Genomic DNA, 15,399 nt, shown 5'->3' on the forward strand with positions numbered 1-15,399 from the left:
TCTCCTTTAACACGTGCTATATTTAGGTATCCTACTTTATTCTCCTTCTCCTTCTTGGAAATCCTTATAACAAACCAGTTTGCTCCAGGTTCTCCTGAGTTTGGAGCACATCTGTTTCAGCTGGGGCCAAGACAAAGTAGGACCCTTCTGCTGGAGATCCTTCTTCAAATCATATTCTTCCACCTGAACCCCTAGAGGAAAATCTTCCATTCCTATACTCCTCCTGGGTCTGCTCTTTTTCTTACCCTCTTTAAACTAGTCCTCTATTTGCTTCCCCTTCTTCCTTCTGGATGGTCCAACTTCATCTTCACCTTCTGCACCCCTAGTTCTTTTGTTGGCTAACATATCTGCTTCATCTTCACCTTCTGCACCCCTAGTTCTTTTGTTGGCTAACATATCTACTTCCGCATCCCTTCCAATCAGATTAACCTCACCTGGTCTAGGCCCATTTTCTGGTTGTTGTTGAACTTGAGGTCTTGGTGGGTGTGGAATCTCCTCTTCCCTTCTCACATCTGGCCTTTCCTCCCTTCTAGGTGCCAGAGGATATACATCTCCTCCCATTCTCTTAGGGTAAGGACACTGAGGGGAGATATGACCCCTCTCCATATAATTAAAACATTGGAAATTCAAGTTAGGGCCTCCTCTGCCTTTGCCTCTCATATCTTCTCTATCTCTTGCCCTTGGGGAATGTCTTCCTCCTTGCAACAAATTCAAATTTAAAATTTCCATTTGTTAGGTTAACTGATTAATGCCTTGCATATTAATTGGTCAGACAGCCATTGGAACTCGAGCAGTGCTCCCTTCCTCTTTCCTCCTCTCTCCAATTATAGCAGGTCTACTCTTATCTGGAACCTCCTTCTACTTCTGAGCCAGCCTTTGAAGATTCCACTCCTTCTCTCTTGCAATCCTTAAAGCTTCGTCAAAAGTACTTGGTCTTTTTAACTCAACCTTCTCCTTCAAAGCAAGATGATGAGATTGAATGAACATATGCTTTTTAAGAAGTGTAGGTGGGTGCTCTACTCCCAATGAAGCATCCCATCTACCCCACAAATCCTCAACATGGTCTACAAATCGATCAAATACATCCAACAAACTATGCTTCGATTTCTATACATCATCCAGGGATTCAACTTTCTTGAAATGCTGCACCAGAGCTCCTTTAATATCCTCATATGCCTACCCCTGATGTGCTTGACTCCTCCAAGTCTAGAACCACCTTTTTACATCCCCTTTCAATAACATGGAAATAATGTCAATTTGTCCTCATCTTTGTCCTTTCCAAATGTAAAAGCTACCAGCTCCATCTTGGCCAAAAAGTCCTCTAGATCCTCATTAGTATGCTCGTGAAACACAGGATAAGACATCATCGCAGCCATCTCCATAGTAGCTGACACTTCTTAGCTTCCACCAACAGTGTGAAGGGTGCCTTGAAATCCCTCCTTAGTGGGGGCACCAAAATGATAATGGCTTCAGGAGTTATTGCCTCTATAGCTCCATCTGAAGAACACCATTGTGATAGGAGTCTATCACAAGCACCATAACCCAGCAAAAATAATAATAGAAGGCACTAGAACACCCAGCCACTACCCCTTGGTTCTCAGCTGCCCCAATGGGATACTTCAATACTCTCTTAGCCTCCCTAATCAATCCAACAGCTGACTTAGGTTGTCCTCTAAGGTCAGCTCCTACTTCCAATGACTTTGATCTACCACCTAGCAACCTCTCTTGACCATAGCTAACATCCAGCTGACTAATCTCTAGCTGATACAGAAGTGCTCAGATTCTGCCTCCGAAGTCCTCTCTTTGTATCTTGTCAGAAATCTGGTCTCCAGAGTCCCGAAGTGTCCTCCATTGTCAATTAGCTTCAAGTCCTTCTCCTAAAACCTCTCAGAACCAAGCAGCTGCCCTCAAATGACCTATGTCTGACAATATACTCTCTTGGTTGCCCCAGACAAGTCAAATACTGTCTGTCTTCTGCTTCCGAAATCAAATGGCTTACTCCAGTTCAAAATTGGTCCTCTAGTATCCGCTTTGATCCTCTAGCATCTGCGTGGACTCATGGGACACACTCCGTAGACCTTCATGATTGTCCTACTGACCCTCCTCTGACCTTTCCTTGATCTTCCACCAATAGAGTTGTGCCTTCCGAATTCTGCCACAGAGCTGTCTGCCTCCGAAGTCTACAATAAATCTGATACTTCCCAAAAATGTCCTCCAATAGCTACAAACCTTCAGATGTCTCTCAACTTAGTAAGATATCACCTCCCAAGCTCTCTGTTGACTACCACAAGCCCACAACTGCCTCTCTGAAAGGACTGTTCCCACCCAACTAGCCTAACTAACCTGGCTGACACAGAAACTCTCTCCTTTGAGTCAATTAACACCACAAGGACCTCAAAGCACTTAAACACAACCAGAACCAATCCTCAGAAACAATCAGCTGACCTCCAGTGTCAATTTGCTGCTGCCACAGGAACCCTGTAAGATAACCAAGCCTTCTAACAGTTATCCTTAGACAGATCCAAAACTGTTAGCTATGCCTCAGAATCACTTCCTTTCAACTCAAATAGATCAAAATAAGGTCCCTTCACAACTTGCTGACCTTTCTGATGTCTACCTGACTCAGAATCAACCCTTACTCAGGTTAATTGTCCCAACCCAAACTCAACCAGAGTTAGCTCTCCGCCTTCGGCCTTTTCACCAAGAGAACTCCATCCATGCAACATAGAGTTGAACCAAAAGTTAGAAGAAGTCTTTAATTAATACCACACAACTTGATTCTCTATGTACTCAAGGAAGACTGTGTAACATGTAACAAACCCTTAATCTTGAGCAGATGAATGATGAAACAAGCAACAGATCAAAAGAAACTCTTATACAAATGACCACAAAGAAACCCAAACATGTATTCTTACACTTCCACAAGGTCATCAACAACTATATAATCTGTAATAATTATCTACTAGCTTCATTGGCTAATACAACAGGGAGATGCTTGAGCAATACTCAAGTCTGGTCTAAGTTCCAACAGTATTTCACTATGAGAGGTTATGGGACACAATCTCCCACACAAAACCCTCTCCCACTCTTGCACCCCTGCTTTGGACAGATCTTAGTCTTCCCTCACAAATCCCACGTCACCTTTCACACAGAACAAACCCTTAGATAACCAGCTTCATCGCAATCTCACAAAAGCAGAACTAGCTCTCTTAGCAATCAATTCTTCAACATCAATGCTCTCACACAAAAAAAAAAACTCACTTACACATCCCCCCTTCCTTCTTGCGCAACTATGCTCTATCTCCATGCATGCTCTCACCTACTCTACCCCTTATTACAATGAGTTACCAATGTGCACCTACCCATGCACGATCCCACACTTCCCAAGGTTTTTGATCACACCCAATGTGTTATTTTCTTCTCTTGGGATTGGGGTGAGCATCTTCATGGAGCATATCCCCTTGGCTCGAAAAAAACTTATTTTGTTCTCTTGGAGTTGGGGTGAGCATCTTCATGGAGCATATCCCCTTAGCCACAAAAAGACCTATCAACGATATTGCTAGTTATGGTGGCCCAATAGTTACCTTCTCCTGCCTTCTTATGAATCGGGATAATGGTGTTAGAGTGGTCCAAAAGGGGGGGGGGTTCACATAGAGACTTAAATGTAGATTTAATAGATCTAAAACTAATATCAACTTAGTACTACATTATTAGGTTATCCACTTTATAAAATAAAACAAAGGAAAATAAATTCAACTTGGTAAGCTTAGATTAAGGATTTTGTGTGGGTGTGTGTTTAGCTTGATAAGCTTCAGTTAATTGGTCATAACCAATTCTAGAAGTGTAATCATATAAGTATGATCTAATTCACAAATTCTCAAATGAGAAATTCAAGATTGGTGAAATTTGGGAGATGTATATTATGCCTAGCTTCAATTTTTTGAATATCATAGTGGAGGGTCTTTTAGCTATGGTGATAGCTAGCCAGGGTCTATACTCATGCCTCTTTTTAAGTAGCATGATACGATAGCCAGTTGAGTGAGGTTCCTAATATTAAGGGCATGATACGATAGCCAGTTGAGTGAGGTTTCTAATATTAAGGGCATGCTCATCATGCATTAACATATTGCATTTTTCAGCAACCTCCTACGGTTGTTTTTATTGTTCACGTAGTGATTGATAGTGAAATTTGGGACACTAATATTAACTTGCGGTTTCTCATAGTGGAGGGTCTTTTAGCTATGGGGATAGCTAGTTAGAGTTTGGACTCATGCCCCTTTTTGAGTAGCATGATATGATAGCCACTTGAGTGATGTTTCTAATATTAAGGGTGTGTTCATCATCTATCAAAATATTCCATTTTCATCAACCTAGGTTGTTTTTATTCACGTTTTTAAATAATAGATTGAGGCCATCTTGCAATAAATGACCTTAGAAGGTATCACCTTCTTGTAGGTATAAGAGCAGTTTTGGCATGGTTGAGAGCAATTTTTGTAGCTCACGAGGTAGTTTGCCAAGAAGTTGTTTGAGTAGTTTTTCATGGTTTTAAGAGCTCCATGGCTATATGAGTGGTATTAGAGTCAATAGATATTAGTCAAGGGTTGAAGAAGAAAGGCTTATTTATGAACCAAGTCCAATGTAGTCCACAAGTTGGAGCCTAAGGTAAACCGTAATAATGATGGGTAATCCATGAAGATGCTCGCAGTGTCCTTGTCTAACCCCCTTTTTTAAAGCTTTTCTCACTTAGCTTCCCTCATGAGAGACATAAAACCCAAGTTTTGCAAGTAGAGTCATTGAACGACCATCACGAGGAATATAAACTTGGTTTTGTGTTCCTCGTGATGGTCATCCTCTGGCTGCCCATGGCCACAAAGAGATGAGAGCCCACTAGCCACAAAGAGATGACAGGTGTAGCCAACCACCGGTAAAGTTCATCTGCGCTACTACGTTATCGTTCAAGAAACAAAATCCAGAGAGGCCTTGAGGCTTGGAGGGAGCCAAGATTTGGAGAGTGCGTGTGAACAGATCCTAAGAGCCACTAGAGAGGATAGAAGAAGAAGAGGAGGAGGATCGTTTTAGAGAGAAAAAGAGAGAGAGAGAGAGAGGGCACCTTCTCGGACGACTGTTATCTAATCCATAGCTGGTGGTGGTGGTGGTGGTGGGCGGGCGCTATGGCTGCAGTAGCAGCGTTTCAAGCGACCAGTCTCCCGGCGACGACTAGCGCAGTAAGTTCTTATCATACTGCTTTTGATTTCTTTTGTGTACTCTGAAGCCTTGCCAAACAAGAGGAGGTTGGGCCTTTTCTCCTGCTTGGTATGTGCGAAGAGTGTATGTCAATCATAGGGTATTGCCTCCAAGCGATGGTACTGCCTCCTGCTGTACACATAAAGACTCCCCTAGTCCGTCATGGGCAGGGGTTGCTGAGCCGTCTATTCAGGCTACTATTATTTACGTAATCAGGTCTGCAATCAGCAGGATGCTGCCAACTCAGCCTTCAGAATTCAGAATCGGCGCAGCAGACAGTGCACAGTGCACAGTGCACACTGCATAAGCTCAGTCAATGTGGTGATGACAACTCAGCACGCGCGGAATGGAGGAGATGATGACAACTCAGCACACGGAATGGAAGCAGATGATGACAACTCAGCACACGCGGAATGGAGGAGATGATGACAACTCAGCTGCTGTACAGTACTGTTCCTGTGCCTTATTCATAATGTACAAAAAGGTGTCCAGCTCTTGGCCAACCATAGGCTGCCTACAAAAGGTGGTAAATCACCTAATCTAATTCTAGTCTAAGGACCCTACTCCCTACAGAAGTGAGTGATGTCAACAATGAGCAATGATGCCTTAAATAGGCCTTGGAAATCCCCTATGGACTGGCCGACCTGCTGTCGGCCAGGTCCTAGACAAGATAGCTAATGTTGTCACAGAAAATGACAACTTGTCTATCCACTGATAGACCCAAATCTGCAAGTAGCTTTTTCAACCAAGCTACCTCACATGCTGCCATAGTAGCACCTTTGTACTCGGCCTCTGTACTGGAGAGAGCAACCGTAGGCTGCTTCTTGCTGCTCTAAGTCACAGCAGCACTCCCCAAAGAAAACATGAAGCCACTAGTAGATCTTCTATCTGAGATACTACCAGCCCAATCAGCATCTGTGTACCCATGTACACATATCTCTGTCCCAATTTCATAAAATAGTCCACAATGTAGAGTAGACCTCACATACCTCAGTATGCGTCTCAATGCATCCAAATGCGGCTTCCGAGGAACCTGCATAAACTGACTCACCAACCCAACAGGATAGCTCAAATCTGGCCTGGTGATTGTCATGTAGATCAAGCTTCCTACTATGCGCCTATACATAGTAGGATCCTCCAAAATCTCTCCTGAATCTGCACTCAACTTGCCATTCTGATCCAATGGCACTGAGATAGGCTTATAGCCTGTCATACCATACTTGGACAACATGTCCAAGCCATACTGTCTCTGCAGTAATCCAATACCATGTGGTGACCTAATCACCTCAATGCCCAAGAAATATCTGAGCTCCCCCAGATCCTTCATCTCAAACTTCTGTCTAAGCAAGATCTTTAGTGCATCATGGTCCCCCGTAATGATCAAGTCATTTACATAGATGACAAGCACAACCCTTCTATCACCGTGTCTCACATACAGCGAGAAATCTGCATTGGCTACATGAAAGCCAGTAGTGACAAGATATTCAGAAATCTTGTTAGACCATGCTCTTGGTGCTTGTTTCAAGCCATGCAAGGCTTTCTTCAATCTGCAAACATGCTCGGGGTGACTCACATCCTCATAACCAGGTGGCTGCAACATATACACCTCTTCCTGCAAATCCCCATGCAAGAATGTATTCTTTACATCCATCTGATGTAAAGACCATTGCTTTGACGCAGTCACTGCTATCATAACTCTCACTGTTGCCATCTTGGCAACTGGGCTGAAAGTTTCCTCATAATCAATGCCATATGTCTGCGCATATCCTTTGGCTACCAATCTAGCCTTGTACATGCTTATGCTTCCATCACTGTTATGTTTTACTTTGTACACCCACTTGCATCCAATGGCTTTCTTGCCTTCAGGCAATTGCACTAAATCCCAAGTCTCATTTCCATATAGTGCATCCATCTCCTCATCCATAGCTTTCTCCCAACACCTCATTAATGCATGTGGGCTCTACAACCTGTACAACTTTTGCCATGTATGCATAGTGATGTGTCACATAACCATCATAGGTAAACCTCTGCACAGGATTCTTCACTCTCCCAGATCTTCGCAGCTTTGCATTCATGGCTTCCATAGCCTTCTTTACACCAGATGTTCTCATAGCTGGGATCCCAAGCTCCTCATCAAGGCTCATCTCTGAGCCACTAGACTCTCCATCAACATGAGAATGCCCTGCAGAAATGTCAGGCATACTAAGGGGCTCAACCACTTTCTCTTTGCCTTTATGTGATGTACTAATTACATTTGCAGGACTGGTCTTATGACGCAGCCTGCCACTCCATGGTCTATCAACTGAACCACTAGATGAGGACTCTCCTGGTCCACTCAAAGACTGTGATTGTTGACTTGCATTCTGTGCAACCACACTTCCACTCACATCAGCCCCAATAGCTTCTTTTTCAACAGCATACCAGCTGCTCATCTCATCAAAAACAACATCCCTGCTTACCCTTAACTCACGTGTAGCAAGGTTATAACACCTGTATCCCTTTTGCTCAAGGGAATACCCAATGGACACACATTTTTTAGCTTTTGGATCTAGCTTAGTTCTCAGCTCATCTGGCACATGTACATATAAAACTTTTAGATGAGACAAATTAGGTTTTCTGCTAGTAAACCTCTCCTCTGGAGTTACATCATGTATGGCTGCAATTGGAGTCCTGTTCATGATGTAAACTACTGTAGAAACAGCCTTAGCCCAATAGCTATGCGGCATATTCTTCTCTTCCATCAATGCTCGCGCAATCTCAGCAATGTGCCTGTTTTTCCGCTCAGCAACTCCATTTTGCTGCGGAGTGTATCTGCATGTAAACTGTCTCCGAATACCATTTTTCTTCAGAAATTCAGAGAACTCATTGGAGAAGTACTCTCCCCCTCCATCTGACCTTAGGCACTTTACATATTTCCCTGTTTGCTTTTCAACCATAACTCTGAAATTTTGAAAGTGAGTGAACACCTCACCCTTCTCCTTCATGAAGTATACCCACACTTTCCTTGTGTGGTCATCAATAAATGTCACATAATACTTGCAGCCTCCCATAGACATGGTCTTCGTAGGACCCCATACATCTGAATGCACAACATCTAGTGCATTTCTGCTCACATTTCTGTTACGTGGAAATACATGCTTTGTTTGCTTTTTCAACTTTAAATTTTGGCAGCCCTGTCACAATTCCTTTAGTCTGCATAGACTTAATTCTCTGCACATTCACATGTCCAATTCTTTTATGCCAAATGTCTGTGTCTGCAACAATTCCTGAACCATTTGCAAACATCGCAGCACTCACTTCAGACATGTTTACATTCAATGTAAACATTCTGTCCACTTTGTTGCCTTTTGCAACTAACCTGCACTTGTCTTTAAAGTCTTCAACATAACAACCATCAGGGTTAAACCGAACCTGCAAACCCTGCTCAATCATCTGGCCAACTGAAACCAGATTCTTTGTTATGTTCGGAACATGAAGTACATCTGCAAGGTACTTCACTTTGCCATCCTGCATAGACAATGGCACATCTCCAACATGGGCAATTGGATGAGCAGTGTCATCCCCTGTTTCCACAAAACCTGGTCTTTCAAGGTTTTTCATCTCCTTGAACCACTCCCCATGACTTGTCATGTGGTTCGAAGCACCTGAATCAACATACCATACATCATCTTTATGTGCTGCTTCAACATTTTCAGACATGGCATTCACGACATGCTGCATAACAAACAACCTTTCATTATCCTCATTGTTTCTGCTTGAGGATGCATAGTTGTTTTGCTGCAATTTCCCATTTTGCATGTCAGCCTGCTTCTTATAACAATCTGCCTGCACATGTCCAGGCTTACCACAATAAAAGCATCCACGTGTATCATTATACTGCCTTTGCCAATTTCCACGACCTCTTTGACTCCTCTTGCCTCTGAATTGGTCTCTTCCACCTGCGTGTTGTTGTTGTTGTTGTTGTGAATTTTGGGAATGTTGTTGCTGCTGTTGCTGCTGCTGGCCATAATTCTGATTACCTGTTCGGCCACCTCCTTGACCGCGTCCCGGCCTCCTTTACCTTGTCCTCTTCCTGAACTTGTGTAGAAGGCCTGTTGCTCTAAACTGTTTTTGTTTTGTGAAGACTGTTGGTCTTCACCCAAGCTCTTCTCTTCTATAATCAACATAGACACCAAATCTGTGAAATTGGGAATGTTTTCCCGTGTCTGAATAGACGTCTTGAACGCCTTGTATTGTGGCCCGAGACCACGTAGACAGACTTCCACCTTGTCATCATCATCTACTGAAACGCCAAATAGATGCAAGGGATTCCACAATACCCTTGATCTTCAATGCATAGTCATTCACAGATATACTCTTTTTCTCCAAAGTATGAAGTTCATTCTTCAACTGTATCTTTCGTGCCTTGGTATTCGTTTCATAGAGTTTTACCAAGGTGTCCCACGTCTCCTTGGGGGACTTGGCATCCTGTATATGTGCCCAATCATGGTGTCCTGTATACTGATAGAGAGCCAATATATAACTTTTATAGCTCCTTGGTTCTAGTCCTTGAACTCTTTCACATCTGCAGCAGGCGGATTGATCTCCGATATCTCCGGTGCCTCTTCATGCTCACCTTCTATGTAGTCCCAATAACCCTTTCCCATCAGGAAATTCGTCAACGTATATAGAGCAGAGTTACACGCCTCTATCTCTCTCTTGTGCTGTTATTTTCTGCATTGCGTTTTTGCTCGTGTTCCCAGATTTGGTCATCATCTCCGCTGCGTATTTTGACAGTTAGCACATTCATCCCCAGTTTCTGTCCATTTTTGGTGTCCTTTTGGTCCCTTTTGCATGGCTCTTGATTGTGGGCTGGCCACTCGTATTTTATATATTTTTTTGGGATTTTTCCCAACCCGTATGGTTTTTTCCCAGTCGGCCAGTTCAGTCCTCGAGTCGGCCAGCTTCAATGTCTCTAGTCGGCCAGCACTCCCCACCTATAAATAGGTGGGCTGGCCTCTCAATCTTGTATCGTCTTGTATATCTTTTGCTCCCTCACTTATGAGACTGCTTGTGTCTCTTGCTTGGGACTATATTGCTTCAGTATATTCAGCATAGTTGCTCCATATCTCTCTCTCTCTTGCACTCTCTATTCAGCACACTCTAGTGCTCTTTTGCTTCCGCTCTGTGCACTCTTTCACTTGTTGCATGCAACTAGAAGCATGCCACTATGCGATCCAAGCATGGCACATGACACAATCAAACATGCATAATCTCTTTGCATGGCCTCCAATAGGTGGAAAACTTCCACTTGAAGCATCTTGACGAACTAAAGAGCTGAAGATTCTTGCTGTGAATTGTTATCGTCATTGTTTAGGCACTAATTCAGATTTGGTGAACCACATTGATTAGCCCAAAAAGGTCAAAAAGGCATGAAGCCCTAATCAAGTTTTCAACAAATCAATCATCTAAGCATAGATACTCAACATCTCACTAGGAAATCTATTCTGGACATGAGTATTAGGGCCCTAGCTTTGCTTGAATCCCCTTTATGTGACATGACTATTCATCCCCCTAATGCGAATATATATGTCATCGATTGCCCAAGATCTCCACACATGAGTGATCTCAACCTCAAAGCTACAGTGTGGCTCTGATACCAACTGAACAGGCATCCATGGGAGGGGCAACCATTTCCATACCAGGATATAATCCTGGACCAAATCCTTGTAGGTCAAACATGTGAATTAAACCAAGTATTAGTAAGGACCAATAAAGGCAGAGCTGGCAACTCACCTCCTCCAAGTCCATGGATCTCCCTCTTAGGCCACAACTCGTGTCCCGTACCATAGGAGATCTACCATTATAGGTATCAGATTGGACTAATCATAGCCATGCTCTGTCCCCCGGGGAATCCTGCCGTCAGGATATCCCACAATTTAGTCATGAACTATGTTTATAGACCCACTAGTGGTGTCCCCAACTTATGGGCACTCACACTCGTTATAACTACAAAGTCACTTATGACACTTACAATAATGGGTCCCTTGCTTGGACCTAGCCCCATATTAGAGTTAGGTTTTAACAGAAGATCAGCCCATGTTTTGAGCCCTAATCTTTGAAGGAACAAAAGAGACGGTATGTGTGAAGACAAGTAACACAACACAAATGAAGACAATTAATGCAAATCAATGGAAAGCTAGCTGACTAGTCATCCTACTTTTTCTATATATTGTTCCCCTATTCTACACATCCTCTACAAGTCTTTCAAAACAGCCAACTAAGAGAGAGAAGACCAAGCCATCAAGAGTAGTTGTTTAGCTTGAACAAGAGCAATCAAAGCAAATCAGTCCATGGCTGCCTACTAACAGATTTCAGCAGTTGGAAGGGGACTATACGAGGGTTTCTTTCTATTCATTGTCAGCTTATTAATATGCAGTTTAGTTTTCAGCATATTCTTTGTAAATATTTTAGCTTTGTAATATACAGTAGATTAGGTTGAGAGAGTGAAAGGTTTTCTGGGATCATTATCTTTCCTTTCTTCCTCTTCTCTGCATATTTTCACCTTGGGCAGGCTTAGGAAATTGACCCTCGTGGGGAATCCTGTCTCAGCTAGATTGGAGTTGGTGTCAAGTGGGAAGTCATGGAGTTTCACAATGTGAGGGGAACATCTTTGAGAAAACTGTTTGCCATAATTTTGGAGTTGAATTCAACCCTGAATTTTTTGGTTTTGTCAAAGTTTGGGAAATAACCTAAACTTTTCATTGGTATAGCATATATTGGTCAGTTTTTGTGCACACATGGCATACTTGCTCCAAGATTTAGAACAGGTACTCTTAATCAAATTTAGAACAGGCCAATGATCTTTTGGAAGCCAGCTCATGGATTACCCTTGTTTTCTTGCCCCTTGTTTCAGTACAAGACATCAACAAAATCCAATGTGCTTCCAGAATCGGTGTTTTGCCAACATGCTTGTAGCACTTCAAAGTTCTTGAATGGCTTCACTCCATTGTCAAGGTGCAAGCATTAGTGAAGAGTATATATTACTGTCATTCACTGTTTGTGATATTCTCAGAAGGCACATGTATTTGAAAGGATAGTTTTTGTGACCATCACATTGAGCTGGAATGTATTGATATTTCTCCACAGATTTTCAAATCTTGTTTTCAACATGCCAGCAACAAAGCAGAGTAGAAACATGGGGGTTGCGTTTGCTAGATCACCAGGTCAGCACAACTTCAGTCTTTGTCAGAGCTGTAGAATAATAAGAGGAGTCTGCTCACCTAAAAAAGGCCCTTGTTTTTCAGGCCAGATGGAACGATCTGTCAAAGTTCGATTTGATGATGATGCCAGTGTTACCTCAGAGCCTTTTGGAGAGAAGCAGTTGAAAGTGAGAACAAGTGGGCACTTAGAATGTTCACTCTTCAGCGGTCTGTTTTCCTTTGCTTTTGGTCATAACTGCCTAGTACTATGAACTTGACCTTTCTTGACTAGCTGCAGGTCTGTGTTAACTTGACTGCAAATGGCACACGGAAGGCCTTTGATTCTGTGCTAGAGAGCTTGAGAAGGTCAGCACCCCCTGTGGAAGGGTTTCGCAAAGCAAAAGGAGGTGGGTTTATTTAATGAGCACGCTTGTGTGCATCTGGGGATCTGTTTCTTTATGATACCAACTGAAGCTTACACAAAAAGCAGTACAGCTTTGCCTCCTGGGCTTTAGCCCATCAGTAGCATTCTCGCCTATCAAAAGGGTTTGAATCTACCCTTGTGGCATATCCTATAATTGCTGGTATGGCTGCTTATGTGGATCTTCACGTGCGTGTGTGCATGTGAGCATGCATGTGCAAGCTTATGTGCATGTGTGCACCTGAGCATGCATGTGTTATATGAGCAAACGTGTGTAAATGTGAGCATGCATGTGCTTATGTTGATTTCATGGATTCCTTTTGATATTTTTCAACTAACTGTATACTTTTGCATCTTTGAACTGCTGCTGGAGAAACCAGGAAAGTCCATTGTGAGTAGTTTTACTATCCAATTTTGTGTAGATATCTATTAAAGTGTTTGATTCTTTATGTTCTGTGGTCCTGCTGAAAGCTAATTGATTGGATGCTTAGTCCTTCATATGGTGTATTTTAGATACCGAGGGAGGTTCTTTACCAGATGCTTGGCCCAAGCAGAGTTGATAAATTTGTAATTGAAGAAATAGTGTCTTCGTCCATCCTCGAATATGTAGAGAAGGTATTCTTGGTTGGCCTGTTTTGTGTTGTTATCATGTGCTCGTATAAGAATGGCTAGGGGTTGAAAGGCCTTTTTTTGGTGGAAATCCAGGAAGGTATCAAAGCTAAGAAGGATTTTGAGACAGTGCAATCAAATAAGGAGCTGGCTGCATTGTTCAAGGCAGGGAAGGAGTTTGGGTTCGAGGCGATTTTAGAGCTAGAAGATTTGGAGCCAGAAGCTGCTTCTGTGGAGGAAACCCAAAACCAGTAACAGTTTTTATAACTACCCATCAATCTGATTTTTGTATAGGGAAGAGAATGTAGTGTTTCACAGATGTCATCTTAAATCAAACTTTCTTGCATAACAATGGAATGCATGAATTTTCTGTCTGTAAAGGCCTTGAAATTTTTGGGCAAGCTAGAATACTTATGGATAGAAGAAAGGCTTTTTGGCAAGGGTTGGGGAGAGCAGGAGACACCCAATAAGGTAATTGTACACAATTTGATTCGATGCTGCAGATGAAATAAGTCAATCACATACCAGTGAAAACAATACGTGATTGAAAGGGTACGTGATGGTGTCGCAACCACCCGCACCTCTGTTGCCAAAGGTTTGCCATCTTGGCTACTACGAATCGTTCCTATCCAACGGTCCAGAAAGGGTACGTGAATGAGAGGGTAGAATACATGAAGTGAAGGAAATGCTATGTGAGTGAATGCATTAAATAAGACACACCAAAATGGATCGTGTGAATAAGCACCATTCATTTAATAGTGCTATGTTTTATTTCTATAGTTAAAGTCTTCAACTATTGGTGTAACTTGTAATAATCGAAATCTATAATCTTGATTTACTACTAATCTGGCCAACCATGTAGAAATAGTAAGTCATAATCAGGAATCTCACTGAACTAATAATCATAACTCAATTAGGAATATGCAGTCAGGACCTAGTAAATAACCTCAAGACATCTAGATTTTAGGTTCTAAGCAATCACCAAGAATGAAGGCCTTGAGACGGAAGGAAGCAACATGAAAGACATCAACTAAAAGACAATCACTAGAATAGGGAGCAAATTTCACAAAAGGATACCATGACCAACTAGGAAGCTATGACTGCTCAAGTCAATAGAGGAGAAGTATAGGTGACCCCCATAGTTTGAGGATAACCCAACATCATAGTATAAGAGAATTCTACAATACCTGCAACTCACCTATTTTGGGTCTAAAGAATAGCTAGAAGACAAGATAGGATTAAAGCTAGAAGTAGTAATCAAGATGGTCTGGAAAATCACAACAAAGAGATGTCAAGTAAATGTCAAAGAAAGTAGCAAAGAGAGTCAAAGAAAGCAATCGAGTTGGATAAGTCTTCACTATGTCTCAGTTGGGATATATGGTGTTACCCTTGGGTATTGGTGCTTATCGATCTGCTCCGTCTCATCTTATTACACATGCTCTTTCTGTTGGAGAAGTATAGTCACACCCTCACACATTCCGTGTTGCCCATTGCCCATACACATCACTTGCATATTCATTGCAGGCATTCCATTTTTTTTTTCCATTTCACTCTCATGGCACACAAACACATGCTCTTGCCACTAACCTCATCAACACTAATCCTCCAGGTACATCTTTGGATGGGGGACCATGGCGAGGACCCATTGCATAGAAAACCTTCAACCTTGCAAGTACCTCCAAAGCATGTAATCTCTGCTTTGACTCCAATTCATCACCAACACCACCTCACCATGGCTAACGTTTTAGCCATGAACAAGCCTTATCTCTCAACATCATGCTTTGAGGTTGGCACATACTCTCATGTTGTGCCATAAAGATCTAGACTACCATCTCCCCATGCCAATTATTCCACGGTGGTCTTGTTGCTCATTCCAGTAATCACAAGGTGTGAAAAACACCCCAAAGTAAGATTCCACTTACATCAGTGTATGCCTAGGGTTGA

The 15,399-nt window shown here is 42.5% G+C and overlaps 1 protein-coding gene across 1 annotated transcript; it reads left to right on the plus strand.

Moving 5' to 3' along the window:
• The first annotated feature begins 4,821 nt into the window (after window positions 1-4,821).
• On the plus strand, window positions 4,822-13,835 carry LOC147612635 (bacterial trigger factor). The gene is made up of 8 exons (XM_086783554.1): window positions 4,822-5,225; window positions 12,140-12,240; window positions 12,373-12,449; window positions 12,531-12,613; window positions 12,724-12,843; window positions 13,004-13,237; window positions 13,360-13,461; window positions 13,552-13,835. Exons 1-8 carry the CDS (start codon window positions 5,172-5,174, stop codon window positions 13,708-13,710), a joined length of 930 nt encoding a protein of 309 aa, XP_086639680.1. The 5' UTR covers window positions 4,822-5,171; the 3' UTR covers window positions 13,711-13,835.
• Window positions 13,836-15,399: the final 1,564 nt, after the last annotated feature.

The sequence above is a fragment of the Cibotium barometz genome, chromosome 45, assembly GCF_041138505.1.
Source record: "Cibotium barometz isolate CiBa-2024 chromosome 45, ASM4113850v1, whole genome shotgun sequence".
NCBI lineage: Eukaryota > Viridiplantae > Streptophyta > Polypodiopsida > Cyatheales > Cibotiaceae > Cibotium > Cibotium barometz.